The sequence below is a fragment of the Fundulus heteroclitus genome, chromosome 18 (assembly GCF_011125445.2).
Source record: "Fundulus heteroclitus isolate FHET01 chromosome 18, MU-UCD_Fhet_4.1, whole genome shotgun sequence".
Classification (NCBI taxonomy): Eukaryota; Metazoa; Chordata; class Actinopteri; order Cyprinodontiformes; family Fundulidae; genus Fundulus; species Fundulus heteroclitus.
This window is the reverse complement of record NC_046378.1, coordinates 6,994,307-7,017,847: the sequence shown is the minus strand read 5'-3', so window position 1 is coordinate 7,017,847 and position 23,541 is coordinate 6,994,307. Positions and strand designations below refer to the sequence as shown.

The 23,541-nt window shown below is 45.2% G+C and overlaps 1 protein-coding gene across 3 annotated transcripts in view; it reads right to left on the bottom strand.

The window, feature by feature from the left end:
* The window catches only part of LOC105933187 (serine/threonine-protein kinase SIK3 homolog), a 46,805-nt gene extending 25,157 nt beyond the window's left edge, over nucleotides 1–21,648 (bottom strand). For all 3 annotated transcript variants that reach the window (XM_036150291.1, XM_036150293.1, XM_036150292.1), the window contains exons 1-3: nucleotides 21,268–21,648; nucleotides 589–705; nucleotides 123–186 (exon numbers count right to left, since the gene is read on the bottom strand). In XM_036150291.1, the coding sequence (XP_036006184.1) occupies nucleotides 123–186; nucleotides 589–705; nucleotides 21,268–21,633 (547 nt within the window). In that variant the 5' untranslated portion in view covers nucleotides 21,634–21,648. The remainder of the gene's footprint in view (nucleotides 1–122; nucleotides 187–588; nucleotides 706–21,267) is intronic.
* Between the last annotated feature and the right edge of the window lie 1,893 nt (nucleotides 21,649–23,541).

Sequence of the window (23,541 nt, the reverse complement as noted above, 5' to 3'; positions counted from 1 at the left end):
ACTACCACATTTATTAAGAGCACAAATTTCTAAAAAAAACAATTTTTTTTTGACAAATTCAAAAACAGATTCAAAGCACACTGACTAAAGCGATCAGCTTTAGGAGCGTGGACGTCCCTTACCGAATATCTCTCCACCACTGGCGTACTCGGTGACCAGATAGATCATCTTCTCTGTCTCCATCACCTAAAGATACAAACAAATGAGAACAAGAAGGACCGACAGACCCCCCTGACAGGCCAACATCCAGTGATGGGCGGTTCGCCGGTTACACAACAGCATGAGTAAGCACGGCTTGGCATATAAACAAGAGATTTTAAATAGAAAAAAAAAAAAAAAAAAAGTCCTGCCGTGCACTGTGGTGTTCGATCTGAGCTCCAGAACCTCCAGAGCAGGTTCTGAAGGCATAAACACGGGGAGCTTTCTAAGCCCCTTTGAGGGTTCGAAGACAAAATAAACGAGCGATGGCAATCTAAGAAGCTCGCTGAAAGCTCGTGGGAGAGTTACGGGTGGCCAGCTGGGCGTTCTCCTGCTGGGCCGCGGCTCTCAGGTGGAAGGTGGGAGCGCCGTGTGTTTGTGGCTGCGTACCTGGTAGAGGCGGATGATGTGGGGATGCTTCAGCAACTTCATGATCTGCACCTCTCTGAAGATCTTTTTCAGGTTCTCGTCGTCCAGCTGGGTCTTGTCCACTATTTTGATCGCCACCTGGAGGGAGACAGGCAGGACAGAGATGGAAGGGTTAACGATGGGGGGAGGAGGAGGAGGAGAAGAAGAAGAAACGAGGAGGGATTCACCACACGGTGCGGCTACCTTCTTCTAACCTGCACTGCTGGAGCTCACAAGTTTACATACCCAGGCATTCCTGGGGCTCATAAAAATGATCCTAGGAAGACTTTAATTTTACTCTAGAGGTTCCATGAAGCCATTTATCATCAAAAGAAGAGGAACTCATGAGGTCAAAGGTTAACGCGACATACTTCTTGAGGCCACGGATGGCCTTGGTTACCAAGTCCGACCCGTGCGGAGCTTCAAGGGTAATCAGGGAAAATTCTCTCCCAGCATTTCTGATAACATTCATGTTACTGTCAGTTAGGGCTGGGCGATATGGCTTCAAAATAAAAGCTCTGATTTTATTATGCCAAACTCGATTAATCGATTTCCACCCCACACCTTTTCGTTTCACAAACATAAATTAAAGAAATAATTTCTTCTTGGAGTTGACCTGAATTCAAAGTGCAACTAAATCCAAGCTGTGAAAACCGGCTTGTAAAACAAGATGGCGTCTCTGCCGTTGTAAACAGTGAAAATATAACTAAATGTTTGAATGCTAGTGGTTTTACACAATGAGCTAAGAACAGGCTTCACTTCACTTGCCTAACTTCAAACCAACTTAAAAGACAAGTAAATGGTTAGATTAAAGTGCCTCGTATTTTAATAGAAAAGAAGTTTCCTCTTTACAATATTTAGACGGTACATTTTCCTAAACATATATTAATTGCATGCTGTTCTCTTCATGGAAGCCCAATGAGTGCATTGGCAAAACAAAATCCTGATTTTGCAAAAATTAAATTAATGGAATAAATCGATTAGTCGGCCAGCCCTACGGTCAGCATAAAACAAACTACCTGAGCCCTTATAGGTCCACCGCCGTGCTTTTCACCAGCGACCTTTACAACCTCTCTCCAAACGTAGCGTTTACGGTTGTGGCCGTACGGTTCCACGTTGTCTCATAAACTTTCCGCACTCGTCTCTGTGCTCTCTGCGCCTACCGTCAGCCGGCTGCTCTCAGGCAGCGGCTTCAGTGCGGCCAATCTTCAAGTGACTCCTTGCTGTGCTTCTTGGAACGGCTACGGCGCTTTTTTTTCCCTCCCAAAGAGTCCGGTGCATCAGCTATTTGTTTTGTTTTGGCATCCTGAACAACTTTCCTGGTGGCTGACGGTCTCTCTAAGCCTACCAGACGTTGGCTTGGGTTTTCCACAGGATGCCTCATTTTCCACTTCTTAATTAGAAGTTTGGACACTACTGATTGTCTTTCTCAACTCCTTGTATATCTTTTTATATCCTTTTCCTCCTTTATAAAACTTCAGCTTGGTTCTCCTGCAGATCCTCTGCCCATTTGCTTTGCCCGTGGCTCCAGGAAACGTCAACGCGGAGCCGGATAAAACACGCAGGGATCGGTCCGGAGCCCAGAAACACAAACACACACACACACACACACACACACACACACACGCTAATTACAGGCCAACAGATCACAGGTTTAGGACGCCTACATTAAAGAGCCGCTTAAGCCCCACGTGAATCAACTTGTTAGCGTTTTATCACAACATCCAGGGTATATAAACCTTCGATCTGGGTCATTTGGGCAGCTCCAGTTAGTTGGTGGGATCTTTAAAAACGACAACTGTTCGTTAATCGCTGGCTCCAGCCGACGGCCGCTAACCAAAACCGACCGCCAAACGCTCAGGAGCGCCGCCAGGGTAAGCAAAGCGTTCGGCACGCCGGTGGAGTCGTATTTAGCAGCGTTTGTTTTACATTTGAAAACGCCATGCCAACACATCTCTCCTTGCCTGTGTATCACAGCCCAGTTAAAACAACCAGAGAACAATAAGATGCCAAGAAAACAAATAAGAGGAGAGCGTGAGTCATTGCTCCCCAACATGAAGCGCAAAAAAAAAAAAAAAGCACCATTGCCTAACACTGAACAAGAACTGAGGGGATAATTAGCCGGACTGCAAAGGTTTTTTTTCCCGCACCCCGGCCTCCGTAGGCCGGCCGGCCGGCCAGCCGATGCCGCGACCTTCGCCCGCGAACACAACTGTTGCGTAACGGCTGAGCGGTGGACAATAGCTGCAGCAGGGTGGACGGTGATGGGGTGTGACAGGAGCTTTGCTCTGCCACTTAGGAATGGGTGGACGACTTTAATGACTTAATCAAGCGGGGCTAATAGGGATGCCCCAAAACACGGCTTCTGCCAAAAATAGACGGCGGGCCGAGGACAGAAAAACACGCAGCCTTTATACACACACACACACACACACTCATCCGTTTCCATTCTGCTCCGTGCTCTTTTTCCAGAATACAAAAAAGAGCCACGAAGAAGATGAGGCCACGCGAGGACCGTCAAGGCCGACTTCCTTGTGGAGACAGGAAAGGGAAGCGAGGAAGAGTGAACGGGGGGGTTCCAGAGAGACCGCAGAACAGTAACGCTGACATTACCCCGCCTCATTGTATGCATTTCCCCTTCAAGGGGATTGTACACATTGTGGAAAACATCTGCCCCAGCGGAGCGAAGGCCTGCTGCACACGCAGCCGTGTCCAAACAAAGATGTTCACTCGCTCAAGTTTGGTTTTTGTTGTAAGCTGTTTTTTTTTTTTTTTTCTTTCCTGACGGCAAGACTGTGGCAGCGCGGTAATGGATCCCGTAAGTCTCCCTCAACGACCAATTACAAACCCATCCGGATCACATCTACACCTACAAATGAATTCCAGTCGCTCTGACGATCTGATAAGGAGGACAGAATGTCACCATGTTGTGTTAGCATTAGCAGCTTGGCCAGCTGTTCCTTCGCTGCCTACAGGAGGGATTGCTGCACTGATATTCCTTTGCCCTGCTGATATAAAAAAAATAATAATAGATGAACTGGGTATCAAAGTGCGTAAAAAGTTGTGAACTGGAAGCCCTACTCATCACTATACACAGATTTATTATTTCAGCTGACTGGAAGAGGAAGGGCCGATGAAACGTCAATGATTATAGGAGCCGGATGTAAGTGAGCAGTAAAAAAAAAAGCAACCGTGCTGAAACGTGGAGAAAATGAACAAAAAAAAACCGACAGGAAGGACAGACATGGTCGGAGGTTTGCATAGACGAATCATAGGCGTGGATGTCATTGATTCTGGGCTTTTAATGCGATATCTAAAAGGCTCCTGTTCCAGGAAGGAATAACTAAACAACTTCAATGGAGCTTAAAAACAAGAAATGGGGGAAAATGTTTAATTTAGATGTAGATCTCTATTTTCAGTCTTCCACCCACTCCATGCAATCCATCACTAGCCACTGGATGCAAAACCGGCCCTCAGCATGATGCTGCCACCACCATGCTGGACGACTAGTACATGGTTCTTGGTTTTAAAGGCCTCCCCTTGACTCCTCCAAGCATACTTCTTGTCACTGTGGCCAAAAAGCTAAACCATGAAACTCTTCTAAAGCAGGTATTTGGTTTGTCTATGTAGACTGATGCCAATTTCAATTTAAACTTGCTTCATTTTACATGGGCATTGAAGCAGTTTCTGGTTCATGGTGGGCTTAAACCTCGACTAGTCGATCATTTTGCCAGAATTATGCCAGAAACCAGAAAACGGCTGGGGAAAAAAAGCATGTGGTCAAGCTGCACTGCTACAGGATGGTTAAACAAATAATAGTGAACCAATTAACGTGGATGCTAATCGTTTTAAGAAAAGTTAAGATGACGACATGATGACCGGTAGGTCAAGAGGATGTATTTATTATTATGCCACTATCATATTGGTTGAAAAAGGTCTCCAAATGACAATAATATGATGTATTGCAATAAGTTTCAGAAAAAAATGTTCGTCCAGCTAAATTTGTTAGCGTGACAGACCTAATGCCAACTGGGTGAACATACAGTAGGTCACGGCGGGATGGAGCGGTTCATGAAAACAACCTGAACAGTGCGGTTCTCTAGTCTGATCAGCTTAGAGCGTGAAGGAAGAGATGCAGCAGCGTTAGGAACAGCGAGTGACCAGGATAAACAAAGGATACGCCCGCAGCATTATTTCACTCTGGTCTTCAGGGTTATTAGACCCTCTGCCGTCTAGGGTGGCAGAGGGTCTAACGAGGAAACTTCACTGAGTTGCCTGAAAGCCTGTAAATTTTCCTCTTTCCATATAACAAACATCCACACCATAAAAGAATCAAACATGACAGTAAAAACTAACTGAACCTTTTAGGCCCTTCCTGAAACCTCAACGTCTGTTTTAAAATATGAAATCCATAAGTTAGCCGCACATTTAGGTGGGATATATCTACAGCTGCCAGGCTTTACATCAGAAACTGACAGGAAGAAAGGAAGGACAGACAAGCAGAGGACACAAGACAGGAAGGGAGGTAGGACATGATAGGAAAAAAAGACAAGGATACTAGGAAGGTAGGACACAAAGGAAGAGAGGACAAAAGGACAGAAATTAAAGGATGAACAGAAGGATGAAGGAGCGAGGAAAAAAGCGAGGAAAAGAGACAAGGAAGGACAGAGGGGAGGATAAAGCAATGAAGGAACAGAGGACAAAGTGAAGCAAAGGAAGGAGGAGACGAAAGACAATAAGAAAGGACACAAAAAAAGGACACAAGGAACAAAGGAGGGTAGGACACAAAGAAGGGAGGGCAGAGGGAAGAAAAGAAGAATGGGTGGAAGGAATGATTGAAGGAAGGAAAGAAGGCTTGACACAGTGTAGGGGGGGGGGGGGCACATAGAAAAAAGGACAAAGGGAAGGACACAACATAGGGGTAGGGAATAATGCCTGACACAAATGTTTTCCTTCCTCAATCTCCTTTATCTAAATGTATAAAGTCGAGGAAAGAACACAGCCATCAACCTTCCTCCCTACTTTTCCAGAGGGTGCAGGAACCCAGAAATGGTAAATAAATACGTTTCAAAGGATGGATTATGAACTCCAGTCGCAGGTCTAATTCCCCAAAGCTGGGTTTCCACTTCCAGCTCCTACCAGCGTGCAGTGAATGATGTGCGGCCGGCATCCAGATGCCCAGCAGCGCTGGCTTCTACGGCTATGGGAGTTTCTGCCATCTACAACGTTTGCACCACAAAGCGCACGGATTGCTCCTAAAAAGGCGTTTCACTCCTAGGACTGCGCGTTTATTTTCTATGCAGCCGCAGAGGGAGGAATACCAGCCAGGTTAGTTTGGAGCTGAAGTTGGGTTGTCAAAGCTGCTTTAGCAACACGGTCAAACTCGTGTTAAACCAACACAACATCCACAGTGACACGGCAGCATGCGGTTGTCCTCTGCTCATAGGTTCAAATTAAAATAACCTAAAGAAAAACAGTATAAACTCAGACTGCGTTCCATTTTTTTTACTCGGAAGTAGAAAATTCTGACCTCAGAATAGGAAATATCAACTGGAACGTCCCCTGAAGTGGGAATTACGAGTCGGATATTCAGTGCAACAGGACCGTACCAGACTTCCACATCCAACATGGCTGCTTTGAGTAAAACCTCCTCCTTTGACTGTTCTCCATTGTTTCTCTAACATTTAGTCAGTCGTGCATGTACGACTTCACTGTGTTCATAACACGGGACGTTTCAGCGCTGTCCCTAGGAACAAAATGCCACGGAAAAAAACATGTTACTGTCATTGTTTTAACCGTAGTGGTTAAACAATGACAGTAGTTCCGTAGTTCCATGTTCAGACGAACGGTTCAGCGAGGCTTAAAAAGAAAGAAACATTTTGCCAAAAAAAAACAAAGTGACTTTAAAACGCAGTCTGAACTTTGGTTGGCTGTGTCTGTACGTTTAAAAATGGACAGAGCATCTGTGTTTTCCTCTACTGTCAGACAAGCTGGAAACCGGAACGCCAAAAGTCGGACGTGACGTAAACTCCGACTTGCCGGTTTCCAGGTCCGAGGTAAATGGAAAGCAAGCAGCTCATACTCTTAAGGAAGTACTCCTCGTCCGTACTGACGGCTGATGACGAACGAACCCGTAATCCAAAAACAAATCTGGTGATACCACATAATAAATAATGCCATAAAAAGTCAAGATTTACCACGTCCTTGCTGAAGTTGTTCCTCCTTTTGGAAGAGCAAGGCAATATCTTCACTCAGCGTAGAAATGAGCTGTAGTTAAAAAAAAAATCTATGAATCTTGCATTCAAGTCACGTCTCTCTATGGAGCAATTTTTACTGAAATGCCATTAGGACAGACTTCAGATAGTTTCAAGCGTACAGCAGAAATTCACCAACGATATAGAGGCCAGTAGGGCTGGGATTACTGGGAGCTTGTCAGCAGCTTAGAAGCAGGTTAATAGCACACAGCAGCACTTATGTATATATATATATATATATATATATATATATATATATATATATATATATATATATATATATATATATATATATATATATATATACACATATCCTTCTGCAGGCCATAGTAAACAGAGACAGAAACTGTTGTATCAACAGACTGGAATGCATTTACCTCTGGATGAGTGCTTAAAAAGACCAAAAACAGAGTCTTCTCTTGTCTAGAAAAACAAAAAATGTATAACTACCGGTACCCGCCGGATCAGGTCTATGGCCTGTGTCATGCTTTACTTTTCTAAGAAACTGTTTACATAGCAGAGTTGCTGCTTCCAACTCGCCCAACACCTAAGGGACTTCTGTAAACACTAGCGGTTTGTCTCCGGACCGATAACGCGTGTTGAATCAACTTCAGGAAGTTGAATTTATGGCGGGTGTGAACCGCTGTACCCGTCAGACGGAGCCTGCGTGATATACGAGCCCGTCCTTTAGGTAAACAGTGTCGGTGTCGCACGTTCCGGTCTGTTACTTCTTGAAACTGACAAACGTTCGCACTCGCCGTTTGCTGCTCCGCCGTTTCTGACACGTTTCCGTGCAGACAGGCCGACGCTCTCTCAACTTCCCCCTGGAGAAAGTGTCGGAAAAACGTGGGAGCGCGTTTACAGGTGACTTTCTGGACACCCAACCGTCGCATCAGAGCGTCCTCAGCGCAATAAGAGAGTGGGTGTGCGGGAAATGAACCATTACAGATGAAAGACCTCGTCTTGCTTAATGAATAATGCTTATGGTGTCATACATCCGGGGGTCCGTGCTTTGGTCATATGATCGGTAAACAGAGTCCACGTAGGTGTAATTTTATCTTACCGTCTTACACGTAGACTGACAGGCCGGTTAAATGGCTGCATTACTCACAGGTCCCACATTTAAAGCCTGACCAAGCTCCCTCTGAAGGAGCTGCAGACAGACAATCTGTTGACAGGACGACTAACAGGGCACCGAACCTGGATGTTATGGGAGCGTGGCAAGAAGACGGCCGTTATACCAAAAGTTATAAGAACTCCCATTTAAAAGGTTGACAATCAGGCCTGTGGGGAAAGAGATGAGGCTAAAATGTACATATTTTATGCCATGGATGATGGGAAGCATCATGAGCCTGAACACGTCATTGCCATGGGGGGTTATGGTGGTGGCAGAATCGTGCTGCGGGGATGCGTTTCCGTCAGAGTTGACGGGAAGACGGATGGGGCTAAATATGGCCAATCCTGGAAAGAAGGCCCGTTAGCGGCTGCAAACGACCAAGGATCAGGGCGGAGGTTCACCTTCAAGCAGGAAAATACGGCCTAAAAATTCAGCCAGTGGTCCAAAGGAACCAAACGTATAATCTGACCCAATCTGTATCATCTGATTGAATTTCACTTTGTAAAATGCCTTGAGATGACATGTTTCATGAATTGGCGCTATATAAATACAATTGAATTGAATTGAGTTGAATTGTCCGTGTGTTAGAGCGGCCTTGTCAAAACAATAAAAAAACCTACTGCAAGACTTGAAGACGGACGCTCAACAGACACTGACGATCCAAAGGGCCCGCTCCAGCTACTAACACGAGGAATGAAGAGGCGGAAATGTGGGTCTGTACACGGGCAAAACTGGTGGAGACATGCTGCACAAGCTTTCAGGGAAAACTGCTTCTAAAGAGTACTGACTCAGGCATCAAAATGGGAGGTACGCTTTTCTGTTTTTTTTTTTTTTTAGATTTACTAAAAAGTGTTTTGCTTTTTTTTTTTTTTTTTTTTTTTTTTTTTTTTTAAGTCACGCATCTCTCCTGTAATACTCTGTGCGAGTCTATCACACAGAATCCCAATAAAACGTGACAAATGCTGAAACATTCAGGGGGGGGGGGGGGGGGGGGGGGGGGGGACACTTTCTTTCTGCAGCGGCCTGTATGAGCAACAAAGCCTTTCAGCGTTCTGTAGGCCTTTGAAAAACAGCCATCCGTGACTCAACTTGTTACTCTGAGCGTCCGCAGTTTGTGCCGGGGCCCGCGAAAGTGCGCCGTGCACACTCATCTCGCGCTCACGCACTGCGGCGGGGTGATATAATGGATGAGGTTAACCTTCATCTACATAGATGAGACACGGATTATAAACGCCCTGACAAAGGAGTAACGCTGAGGCTTGACCCGCATCGCCCAGCGAAGGGTTTGACTCACGCACACGTTCACAGGCACCCTTCTCCACAGTCCCAGCTAGCAGCAAAGCAGCCAGGTATTAGCCTAAAATAAAGGCCTTCCTGTGTGGAAAGTGCTTTTTTTTCTTTCTTTTTTCTTTATATAACCAAAGGATTAAGCAGGCGGCGAGGTCATGTCAATTGAGCGCGCGAGCAACAAAAGACAGACTGTTCCGCGAGAAGTACAAGAGGTGGTGTGAACAGCATGAGTCAGCACAGGGTCTTCATGCTTGTAGGTGTTTCTGCTCGTGTGTTTCACATGGTGGCAATGACTCAAGTTGAGAGTTTCACAGTGTGAGTAGAGGACAGGCCGTCTTAGTTTCAACAGGCTGGACGTTACACATCCTCATTCGCACGCTCCCGGTTGGCCGCCAGGCGTAGCCGGTGGCCAGGATCGAGCCGTGCCACCGCTTTGAAGAAGTTACGGTTTCAAGGCCGCGCCGAGTGCAAAGGTGATGTTAATCCCATGCCTGCAAGGATGACTGATATTTCCCATCGCAAGGACAGGAGCCCGGCTGGTTTCCCGGCAAATATCGGCTCGTTATACGTGTGCTGCCACTATGAGCGCGAGCGGAAACCGGAGCGAGCACCTTTCATGCCATTAGCTGGTGTTTATTCTGGGTGTTTGCTCGCGTCTATTAATTAAAAATCAAAGCAACAAATACATGCTAGAGAAAAACGTCGCAATAACTGTCGCTTTTGTGTTTTAAACACTGATTCAATCCTGTTTTCATTTACATTTTTATATCAGGTTCATCATACCATGAGGATCTTATCCTGGCCCAGAGCCACCGCGCACCCCCCCCCCCCCCCCCTCCACACACACACACACACACACACACACACACACACTAGTCAGACTGATTGTGTGAGACATGCAGCCGCTTGCAGCTTATTGTTTTTATGTGCTCTGTGAAAACATTTTTGGGCCCAGAGTTTAATGTTAAATTTCAATGTTTATCATTCCAAACTTTTTTTCCCCCCTCCGAGTTTTCCACATCCATCCCCTCTCCAGTACGTCTGCGCTGGCTGATGAAGCAGCGAAGCTCCCGGTCCCAGAAGGAAAATCTATTTAGCCGGTCTCTCTTATTAATAATTTGCGTTATATAATCTTCTGCAAAAAGAAGGAGAAAAATGTGCGGCTCCATTATTACGTTGTCGTGACGCTTTGACCGTTGACGGTTGACCACTGAGGTACAGTGGTGCAAACATCTGGACTGTAAGCCTCCTTTTCTGCCAGTCTCTTGTACATTTGCTTCTGTTGAAGGCCATCATCTTGTAGCGCTGTGTCAAACTTCAACTGCTGCGTTGATGCCGTCAACCCCTAACCCGCCGACCTGAGCATTTGAACTTCATTGCTGCTTGTTTACGGTGACTTGACAGCAGAAAGAGCGCAATTAGAGCTGCCATAAATTTGACTTAGTCACATGTCATTCACTTATATCTGTCTGACTCATATATGAGGGATGTCAAAATTTAGAATAAAGCCAATATGATGAATACTAAAAAATATATATTTTGCTTCAAATTTGATATGAACTAACCAATTAACTTTTGCCTAAAGTGTTGCACTTCTTCCCACCACGGCGCTAAAAATCACAGCCTTCCCCCCTGCAGCTACTTGTCAGACTAAAACTTTGATCTGCTGCTGAAAGCGTAAACCGTGCTAACACAGGGAGACTACGGCCAGCAGAAAACATGTGACCCCCCCTTATCGACAGCAACAACGCAAAAAAGATTGTGACGGGGAACATTTGCTATAAAGCCGACCGAAAAAACAAAAAGAAAAAAACAAAAAGCCTAACAATGCCACGCGCTAGCGTCAAGCTAGCGTCACAAGCTAACGCTACGGCACTGGTGTTTGACAGCGACGTAAAAAAGGCCAGTAAAGCTCCTGTAACTAACATAGTAAAGCAGCGTACCACCTTTACGACATAAGCTAACGCCGCCCATTTAAATGTTAGCTTCAACGACAGCGCTGTGACGGATATCTGCTGGTCGGAGCTCTTCCTGGAGACGCGCGTCCCGTTTGGGAAGCTTCCCGCCACGCAATGCTCCATTCTGCTGTGGTACGGATGAATGCAGCAAAATGTTAACCGGCTGAAGGCTCAGTTTGCTGATACTTCTTCTTTAGTTATAAGCACTGGCTAATAATAATGCAGGTTATGGTTAAGCCAGACTGAAAGTTGACAATTAGAGCAGAACAAGGTAAGGAGCAGCATCATGCAAAATTACCAAAAGTAAAACCGTAAAAGGACTGCTGATTACATCTGCATGAAACAATTCCTTTTATACACTGTAAAAAAAAATATGCTTTGTTTGTGCAAAATATATTTTAATATAGAACGAGCCTTTATTTGTCAATCAGTAGTCAATTTTATTAGCATCGAGAGCAAATGTGGCATATTAAAGATAAGCACAAATTGATAAATAAATCTAGTTAGGTGGGTCTAGTCAGATCTAGACAGAGATTCCTTCGAGGTACTAAAAATCAACATGTTTAGGTTTCTTTCGGATCAAACGAACCATAGAACCGAGTGTATTCAGTGAATTTCTCCTGCCGCACACCTGCTGAGTGTTTCTTTTGTTTGACATAGAATCAGCCGTACACTTGGGGTTACCCTGAGAGGCAGACGAATCCTCACAAGATCAAGATCAGAGAGCTGAGTCGAACCAATCAGCATCCTATAATGGCACTGAGGGGCTAGCTCTCTGTACACCAATCTTCAACAATAGAGGACAGGAAAAAAAAGAGCTTAAACCATCACTTATATCAGAGAGGCAGCGTTTCTTTGTTAAAAGGAGATCAAATAAGAACAGAGCTTCATTACACAACCATAACTGAGTTTTAGGGTATCACAGTATTTACACTGAAGCTTGAAATCAAAACGTAAGGCATGATTATGATCCCTTATGCATCAAACCATATGTCCCAAACCTTCATGTGAAAAAAAAAATCATTTAAGTATGATGTTCGCTAAACATCTATGGACCAATGAGTTTTGTTGCACTTAATGAAATTTATTTCAAACATGTAAATGTAAAAACTACACTAAAAATATAAAAATAGGTGCTTTGCATTGCATTTTTAAACACGCTTTGTGCACATAATATTACATAATATATTCTTAAGAGTAACACAAGTGATCCTGATATTAGTAGGTTTAATTAGTGAAGCTGCTTGTAAAATTACAGTTACTGTAGCTTTAAGGCAGCGTCGCTTTAAGAGTGACGAATGGTGCTTCCCCGCTGTATTATAGGCCTACTTGCAACTTGCAAGTATGTCCGTCAGCTAACAAGTCTGCTAACATGTGGAGGACCGCTAGAAGAAAACATGCAACCCTCTTTATGGACAAGATGAACAAAAGCGTTGTTTGGAGAAACTTTTCCAGAGACGAGAGAAACGAAATGCTGAACAGTGCTACATGCTAAGCTGCTTTTATGTTTGAGAGCAACGTAAAAAGGTCAGTAAACCCCCTCCGGACAACATAAGCTAACGCTAGCTGGTGTTAGCTTGACAGACACGGACAGCCCAATGCTCCTCCTTTAAGCTGCGATCAACGTTAGAAGATGTTCATCAGCTGTGTGGCTTAGTGGAACAATGAACAGTGAAGCAACGAAACAATAAGCCAGGCGGGAACTTACAGGGGCTGTTTTTCAGCCAGCTGACTGGCAGTGTGCAGAAATCAGTGAGAGGGGAAGCGACACTGGGTTACTCTATGTCCAGTACTGCTGGGAAAAACTCTGCTGTCTCAATAAAACAGCTTTAATTATAGAAACAGTGACGATGATACACGTTTCAGTTTCTCAGTGACTCTTCAACTCCATGACACCGATAACAGGCCAATGCCTAGTTCACCGTTTAATAAATCCCTCCTTTTTTCTACGTAAGGGATTGCACCCACTATCTTCACTAACTAATAACACCGAATGCCGGCGTAGCTTTCCTTACTTTAGGGTCCATGAAGATGTGAAACAACATGTAAAGCAGCAGCACAACACACACACACAACCACTGGCATGAGTACTATCCTGCTGACGAATCCCCCACACAACTCATCATGTCAGAAACCGAGACACTTTCATCCCCATCTAAAGCGAAGGGAGCGTGGAATGGAACTGAGACGCAGCGGACAAGGACCAAAGGACGAGACGATGCGCCAAGCAGAAACCCAACATTTGTCATACTGCTCACTCAAAAGAAATCCCACTTGGCACATAGTGAGGAGCTGCTGTTCGCGAGCTGCCCTGTGAGTGTGTCAGAGGGAGGGGAGGGGGGGGGGGGTTGACGTCACTACTCGGCGGGCTCTGCCTGTTGCCCCTTGCTCGTCGTCCTATCTGTGCTTTCCTCTCGCCTTTCCCTTTCTTGCCCAAAGCGCTTGGGAGGAAAAGGGAAAACGCAGGAAGAGGAAGAGAGAACGAGGGGAAAGGTACTACTTCCCCACCAACGCGTAGATCAGGGCATGCCGAACAGAACCACGGACCACACGTGACACCGAGCAGTCGCTTTGATCAGGGATGACACAGTAAGGTAGGAAAACTGCAGGCCAAGGGCAAGCAAAACGTTATAGCTAAAGTCCGCCACACCCACTTTCACCACAAAATCTTCAATGGAGAGACCTCTCTCCAACTAGGAGCCTCGACTCTGAATCCAAGAAGGTCTGGGTGGGTCAGAGCTCCCCTTGCTGCTGGGACGAAGGTCCACCAAGTCCTCAAACGTGTTCCTCTAACCTCCCAGAGGGCTCCTTATGGACTCAACCATGCTCACCAGTAAGCCGTCTGCAGCTTTGGTTATGACCGAGCGCTTTTTACTTGGGGAGATTCAACGTGGCATTCGGTGCCGAGAGTAAACGGAGACGTTTTGGTTGCAACGCAAGCCTTTGCTTCACTGGCACCAGAGAACGAGAGCGCTGACCCTTTACCCAGAGGCCAGCCAGGACTTAACAGGACATCATTATTTCCACACGAGTCCACCAATGGAGATTAAAGGGGCCTAGTCACGAATTTCTACGCGAGCAGCTCACTCTGGCTGCATGCAAAGGTCTGCAGATTAAATCATTGCGCCTTGTTGTTGCCTCATATTCTATTTTGTCTTTTACACCTTGTTTTTGCTCTATTGTAAGTAAACAAAGCCCCTCTGGGCACATTAACCATATCGACACGGTGTGACCGGAGGTACGGTACGGCGCATGCACGCAAATCAGTAAACAAGGAAGACCAATGGAGCTGTGAAAGCTAGCAACGTCCATTGGAGGTGTGAAAAGAAATAGGTGAAGTAACCCCGTAGATCTGGTTGTTCTTTCACGCCAAGCTGTCACTTACGGTCAACTATTCTTACGCTAGCCATCAATCAACCGTCGCCAGATAGCGCAACGATGTTCATGTCTGCTGATGCGCCTGGTGCAAAGTTCTCATCAGACTCAAAAAGGACCAAGTAAACATTATTAGGACAAATATTGGGAGTATTGTTTTATTTGAAGATGAATATACTGTATGGTTTTTTTTTGGTGTCTCCTTTTTATGGTCAAAATACGTGACTAGACCCCTTTAAAGGTGTCATGGGATCTGATGTAATCAACTCTGAATAAAACCAGCCAGTAGGCGGCATTAGAAAGAAAATGCAAATGTAACTTCAACTGAACGGGATATGCTAATAAAAAGAAAAGAGTAAAAAGAAATCCAGCCCCCTCATCTTTATCCCCAGTCAGCCATTAAGTGATTTTAAAGTAGGTAGTTTAGATGTTTTTCCTCTTGCCTACTACCTATTTGCTTCGGTTAACAGCTGCGATTATGACCAGAAACTTTTTCACCTGAGAAAGAAGACAGCAAAGAGCACTCCGGTTTTTTCCCTCGTGTTTTATGTTCTGACCAGAAAGTCAGCTATTCTCTCGGCCTTTCAAAGAGATTCAAGAGTGGAAGCAATCAATTACCTTCAAAAGCTTGCTGTTAATTATACAGACGCCCGAGTGTCACCGAGCCACGTGAACGAGGCGCCTTGGTGCAAAGCTGAAACCTGCGGGGCAGTGCGCCTCCAGAATAAGGGTTGGGAAACGCTGGGAGGCTCCGTTTATGGAAGCCAACTAGGAGTCGGCCAGTAGGAGATTCTCGTGATAAGACAACCTAGAGTAAAAATACCACTGTAGGGTATTTATACAAAAATGTATAACATTTATTCATCGGTATTTAGATTGTGATTCAGAGGCTTAAGCCAAAATGGGGTTAAAACGGCGTTGTTACAAGGAGGATGGGGGACACTCCTTTATTTTCTACACCATGACAGTTTTTGTCAACCATACACACACAGTGCAGTTCCAGATGTTCTTAGTATTTTAAACTTTTCTGAATAATCATATACAAACAGACGCACAAGCGCTACCCAGCAGCTGGCAGTGTGACGAGGCCCCTGGCCCTTTCAAATGCATTTTGGGCACCTGGTAGAATGATGATCCTTCAACTGGCCAGCGAAAATATCACAAGTCGATAATAAAGTCGCAGCGTTGATTTTTCTAGCGTGACGGCAGCCGACCGATGTGAATTCATCTTTGGTCAAGGTCCTTATAAGGGTCGACGGAAGAACCAACAGGAAACCAGCTTCGTGAATATTTTTACCATCCTATAAGAGGGCCAGGTGTGACTTCCAAATTAGTGTTACAAAAAAATTCAATCAAAACTCGGTGAATAAAAGCGAGACTAAAGTAAATAATGCTGATTGTTATGGTTAACTAATAACTAATACTGCTGAAAAATCAGAGAATATCAAATAAGGAATATCGAATGCATAACCGTGCAACATATTCGTCACACAAGGCCTGATTGGAAGGCGACACAGAGAAGCAAACAAGAGAAAGCCATGCCGCCCCTACCCCACCTGTTGCTGCTGCTCAGCTGGCTGAAAGAAACGTACTACCATGTTTCTTTGTTCACCAAAAGAGAGACAGGTTTGGCTTTTTTTAATATATTTCTGATCACACACACACACACACAGCCTCATGCTGTGGAAATAAAAGGAATAGCAACCACCACGTGCATATTTTAATCAGCAGTCTACACCAGCAGTTAGCTTAACCAATTAACCGGCTTGTTGTGAAATGAACAGTTGTTAAACATAACATTCTTATTTTAATATTAATATTATCTATTATTTTAGCAGCATCTGGAGCCATTGTTGCTTCCCGGTTTTAAGCTAAAAACGATGACATGGTGTGGTCCACCTGTCATTCAGAGCGTCTTGTACAGTGAGAATCCCCCGCTGGCCCGTGACTCATTACGTTACTAAACACAAATCACACGGCTGTTCTTTTCACCGTGTTGATGGCGACTTTAAATGCCAGCATGAATAACTGACAGCGACTCCGAAAAAAAAAAAACGTCATCTTGGTGGACAGCTGTGTTCAGGGATCACCTGAGCTTTAAAAGTCTCGCTCTAAACGAGGCAACGTTTACGCGCTGCTCAGCTTCATCTGTCCCGGCAGCACCAGGGGAGCTGCTGGGTTCTTTTTTGACCAGTCAGCATATTTAGGAACCCCGGGCCGTGAAATAGGGCTCCATCTCGTCTCGTGGCCGACCATCTCCTCCATATCCATGGTATCCACGGGCACGTAAGAAGCGCACGCTCATTCGTTGTGATATTCACGAGAAACTGGGGACGCAGACATGAGCGTTCATGTAAATCATGAGCTGACCGGGTCCGTCTGTGGCACCCGTCAACAAACAAGGCCCCTCTTTCATTCTGCTGGTGTCGCTTTGTCCCCGCATCAGGGCAGGCGAGAGCGGCGAGCGCCACCGCTGTCATAGCGTTGCTCCTGAGAGAAGGGGGAGAGGCCTTCAGGCACAACCTCTGCGGCTGGTGAAATTACACCGCCGTCAGGTGAAATCCAAGTCTTTTGAGCGCCGTCTCTTCTCTCTCAACGAGCCGGGTTTATCCCGGCCTCACCAAACCGAACTGAACACACTCGGGCCGTAACCGCCAATGATCTGAAGGCAGTTAGGATTACTACTATCTGGCCTACCTGGAACGGCTCTTCAGGTATTTTAGCTTTTAATCGCCTCCGGTGGAGTTCCACAGGGCTGTGCTCTCGGTGCCGCTTCTTTTCCTTTAACTGATGTAAAGGCATCTTCAAATCCCTGCTTTGCTGATGACATCCAGCTCTTTTTCGCCGGACGGCCCGTGTTTCATAAAGGTTCAATCCCACATAAGGGTTCGAAATAATAATAATAATAATTTAACTTTATTGATCTCACCATGGAGAAATTCACTTCTGCATCTTAACCCATCCCCTTGGGGAGCAGTGGGCTGCCACTGTGCGGCGCCTGGGGAGCAATTGGGGGTTAAGGGTCTTGCTCAGGGACCCAGAAAGGCAGCTTGTGAGAGTTGAACTCAAAACCTCTGGGACCGAAGCTCTGTGCTCAAACCACTAGGGCACCAATCTCAGACAATACCGCAAAGCCTGGCCGTCCAACAATTTCGTCAAGTTGTCCAAGCAGATAACGGAAGTTATATATTTTTTTGTCAATCAAGGTTGATGAAAACCTAAGGTGGTTTCTACAGACATTAAAGGAGCTATAAGTAAGATATTTACTGTAAAAATCAACCTAAATCACGCTCATTTCTCACCTGGGATAGAAGTAACATTCCCTATAAACAATCGGTCCTCTCCATCAACAACGTCTTAGTCGCGTTTTTCTCCTTTCAAACCTAGAGCTACGGTATTTACTTCCTGGCTGCTGAGCCAATCACATGAGAGTTACCAGGGTTCCAAACACCCAAAAAAAATCTGTAGCTGACTTTTAATGGTGCGTTGTCGTTTGATCCACACGTCAACCAAGGTAAAAGCAAACAGAGCGCTATTCCATCCTACGTGGAGATGAAGACCAGCGCTAACGCCTTTAGCAAAGATTAATGCGATACAGTTTTACTTGTGTTGGGAACATTTCTCTGGGTCGTCTGCAGCTTCTCTTAACTGCAGCTGCTAAGCTTTTGGCAAGACCCTCCAAACACGTCTGTGTCATCGCTCTGTACCGGCTCCCAACACAATACAGAAGAAGACTTTGAGGTTCTGGTTTAGGCTTTTAAAGCGCTGCAAGGTAATGGCGGTTCAAACGCTTCTGATTTGCGGCTGGAATCAACCACCAGGACTCTGAGATAAACCGATCTGCCCCCCCCCCCCCCCCAAAAAAAACCTTTAGGCCACACGATCCCTTCACCTCCATTCTAAAAACATAATGATCTTGCTCAAGAACCAGAAATAACCTTTTTTAGACTGAACGGTCATCACTTTAAGATTTGAGTCACTGCATTTAAGTTTTTTAACACTTTCATTTTTTTTTTTACTAGGGATGTACTGATTATTCTTTTCCCGGTTGATACGGATCACAGGGGGGTTTTTTTTGGACCGATTCCTGTTTTGTTCTTCAAACGACTACAAAACAAAATGAGATAAGAGGATCTTAGGTTGTAGAGTTAAGTCAATCAAACAATAAAATGGTTTTACACGCTTATCCTGGTTTATTAACTAAAGCCCGTTCCCTTAAACTTTATCTGATTTTTGTTAAACTTAAAACAAAAGGAGTGGTCAGTGAATGGCTTTGTCTGATAAAAGGATTTTAGGTTTTTGTCAAGAGCCCTGCGGTCTTCAAGGTGTGTGCGGTTTGAGCTCGGCACCGTGTGTCTCCGTTAGAGACTCTTACTTTGGGGCTAAAACAGAAAGTAGTTCCTGAGATGCTCTGTTAGGGTGCGCTCCTTTTGCCTCGGACGTGGGAACTAACGAGTCGCGGGTTACGTCACCTCCGCCTTTATGCGTTCCAGTTTCCATTGGAGCTTTTTGGGAGAAGAGAAACAAAACATGGACACCCGCGGTGTTGTTATAACAATAACAATGACAATAACGCCGTTCTAGGTGGTATTTTGTGCAAATGTACAGAGCTGAAACGTCCCGTCTGATGAACACTGAAAGGCAGCACCTGTACGACTGACTTAACAGTCCAAGTATTACTTGATGTTGAGTAGCGGCCATCGTGAAGAAGTTGGGTATCACCATGTTTCCGACTCCTAACCGTTCCGGTTAGATTTTCCGACCCGGAGGTCGAGAATTACGACCAGCGAGGACAAACGACGATAAGCGTTGGAGGTTAGCTACCGAAGCCAGCAAGCAGCTCTGCACAGGCCACCGCCGAAAACTCGGCCACGTTTAAGCCGTTTTGCGCAGCAGCTATTCCGCTCGACAAGAGCAAACAAAAGGTGGGGAGGAAAACAAACGATTTCAAAGAACTGTGAGTATACTTCCACTGGCAAACAAATCTGCTCGCGAGATTCCTCTTTGTCCCAAATCAAAGAGCTAGTTCACTGTTTTTCTGTTTGTTTTTGGTTTTTGTTTTGCCTTTGCTTATCTCTGGCTTGACATTTCAAACACTGATGTCCTGACTAACCCAGAAATGGATTATTGTAGACTAAGCAGAGATTTGTAAAAAAAACAAAAAAAAACAACAACCTAGGAACAGGGTGGGATTTTTAGCATTTCCAAAAGTGTTGCTAAAGGGCCGTGGCACCAGGCGCACCATCGCACGCCTACAAACCGAGCTTTCTTTCTTGTTCAAGGAGCAAAGAGAGATGCTGCGAACCACAGCGGCTGCTATGAGAAAATCTACCGGCCCCCCCTTCTGTTCCGTCAGATCGTATCTGAACGAGTCTGCAACACAAACCAAGGACTCAGTCACAGCATCACATATTGGGCAAACAACACTTCACTTCAGAGCAATGTCCTGGCTCCTCTTGTGAACCCTTTTCAAATCAATACATTTCCTGGGACCACCAAACCCATACAGGCCCCTCATTAGAGAGAGCATGGAGGGGGGGGGCGATCTGAAACCCGGCGAGGATGTTTATCTCATGTTTTTGTGTTGTTGTTGTTTGTTTTGTGGTTTTGTTGTTTTCCGTGTGTTCGCCCAGTAGTACGATCGATTCGGTGGCAACCCTCCAGCACCGTGAGCGGTGCCGAGCAGCGCCCACACGTTCGCAGAAGCGAGCCTGCGGGCGCTGCTCGGCTCCGACAAAAACCACAGCGGCTTGCCCCCAGTCGGCGTTTTCTGGTCCCCGGAGGGCAGGTGATCAGAAATGTCATGTGGCTATACAGGAGGAGAAACCCCCCCCCCCCCCCCCCCCCCCCCAGACAATACCGCAAAGCTCGACGCGCAGAGATGGAGCGCGGCTCTGACAAAACCGGTTACGTTTTCGATGAAAAAAGAAGACGAAGAAGAAGAAGGAGGAGAAGAAGAAGAAGAAGAAGAAGGAGGAAAAAGAAAAAAAAAACCAAGGCGTAAAGAAAGTTTCCAGACTTGAAGCACCGGATGAAAACAAAGTCACCATCACACCGAGAGGACCAGCTCTGCGACGTCTGCCTCAGCTGCGAGGAGACGGGTTGAGTTTTCTGTCGTCGTTTTCACTACGGAGCTCAAAGAGTCACGGGTGTCCATGTTCAGGACAACGCCGACCAAAAGGAGAAAAGTGTTAACGTCTAGTTCTTCGTGGTTTCCTCCCGGCGCTGTTGCTGCCTTTTCTGCCTCGCTGTGGCCCCGGACACTTTTTTTTCCAAACTGCTAATTTAGCCGGTGAGCTAAAGCTAGTAACATCCCAAATATCTCTTCTTCTCCTCCTTCGTCGATATACCCTTCTGTCTGTCCTCTGCCCCCCTGAAGCACACGGGCCGCTCCGGCTCGCGCTTGATATGACGAACGGGACCATTGACCCTTGAGGGAGAAATCCCATTAGGCCGCGAGCGACTACACGTCCGTCAGCTGAAGGTGATGCCAGCGGCTCGGTCGGACCCCCGGCGCTCCGAGCTGCGGGTGCGAACGCTGGCTGTTCGGTCTCCGGAGTCCGGAGGCCCCAGCGTCACTCCGCGTTCACGTTCCGAAAAAGCTTTAAATCGACCACTGACAACTTCTAGCCGTGTCACTCCAGCGCGGAGAAAGGGCTCGCCTTACCTTTGCCTTGGTGATGATGTGCGTGGCCAGTTTAACAACCGCGAAATTTCCCTTGCCGATGGTCCGCTCGATTTCGTAGTGGCCCACTCGGGCTGGAGGGGGCCTGGCGGCCGAAGTGTGCCCGGGATTAGTGATGCACCCGCCGGCCGTGCTGGTACGACCGTTGGGGTTGATCCCGGAGGACGGCGGGGCCCGGTTCTGGGAGCCCATTCCTGCGTGGGTCGGTCGGCCAGGGTGCGCAATTGCGGCCGCAGCGGACCCAGCAGCACCTCCGCTAGACACGGCCGCCATCTTCTCGCCTCTCTGCGGGAACAACAAGCAGCCCTGTGCAGCGCGCATCGCGGGCACGCCCCCGCCCTGCGTCATTTTACGTGAAGGGCTCCTCCGCAGCGCCCTCTCTAGGTTGTAGCCATGGCAACGTTCGGCGTAACAAATGACTTCATCCGGACAAACGTATTTCGGTTGCCGTGGTGACAGAGAAGTGCGCATTATCACTTTGGTTCCCATGATTCAGTGATTCCTTACAAAACTGCTGCGCTATGTGCGATCAGAGGGCTTCGCGACGCTTTTAAAGGCGCACGCCATGTTCACGCCACACAGACACAATTAATTCAAACACACAGTGAAGGCTACGGTTCTGACAAGAGAAATATGCACACAAAGTGGGATTCATAGACGGTGAGTTCTGTGATGCCGCGAATATCATAGAACACACCCGGACAACCTATGTGTTTAAATGTGCATAAGAAAATCAGTTTAATTTATGTTTATGCTATGACGGATAAACAGTCAGCCATTCGAAAGCTTCGCATTTGAGGCAAACGTGACTAGTCTGCAAAGAAATGGCCTTCGTTTAGAAAATGTTTTGTATAAAAAAACACGGTTTTCTGGGAGTCTATAATGCCCTTTTGGCTCAAAACTGTTTCTATCATGTAACCTTTTAGAAATGCACTATCGTGTAATGTGATTAGATAGATAGATAGATAGATAGATAGATAGATAGATAGATAGATAGATAGATAGATAGATAGATAGATAGATAGATTATAATTTCCATCACATTATTATTATTATTATTATTATTATTATTATTATTATTATTATTATTATTATTATTAATTAATTATTATTATTATTATTATCAGCAGCTGTCGTAGTAGTAGTAGTAGTGGTAGTATTTGTCTGTTGGAACATGGAACCGTGATACTAAGGAATATGTAAAAGAAGTAATAAGAAAGACAAAATTTGAATGACTAAAAACAGATAACATTCATAAGCATTAATTTCTTGTTGCAGTTTTAACCTGTTCTGGTTCAGAGTGCCCTAACCAAGTTGTAGACACCGCCATCTATTGGTCGATACGAGTTCATGCAGCAAAATTTACCAAAAAATAAAATAAATAAAATAAAAAGCGCTCTCGTCCACTTGCATTTACGAAATTACTTCTGTGCATACGTCTATTATTAACATAAACCTTATCCCATACCAGTGGCCATCAACCAAACCCAAAGAAACAGATTTATCTGTGCTCACTGCTGGTTAATCATAGGCAATGCTTAATGAAGCTAGCAGGTGATGTCATTTTTGTCAGATGATGCTAAAGGATTTGCTTGTTTTGTTGTTGTTTTGTTTTGTTTTACAAATTTGTGTTTAATAAGGGTAACTGGCATCCAGAAGCATTATTTTTCCCTCTTCTTAAAAGAGTAACATGCATGTAGCGAAGCACTTGCAATACACATGCTTTACTAATAGAAATTAATTTAAGGCATGTCCTCGATACAGAGTTTGAAATGATACCATCATTTTGGAAAATGAAGATGAAATTTTGCATGTTACACAAAAATGAAAAATCTATTCATCCTTTCTACCATCATAAAATGAATACCAGCAAACTGCGCATTACAATTTTTTTGAAATTTTTTGAAATTTTTTTAATAAACGTTGTGCTTAAGTATGTTGACGTTTTAGAATGTTGTTGCGCCTTGTGATTCAGCTTGGATTTAATTCAATTTCAGGTTATTTCCGTTTTCTGCATTTTGTTTGTATTCTTGTAAATAAACACAGTCAATATCAATTAAATGCAGTTTTAGTTTCACATGTTTGTCTCTGCAATTAAGCCTAATTTAAACCACGTTCCTTTTGGGTTAGGGCTGGACGATTTAAACAAAAAAGCATATCAATAAAATAGAAATCATATTGATTGATATCGATAGCCATCAACAAATTCAAAACATATATCGGAAATGCAGCCCTGACCATTTTATGATGTTGCTT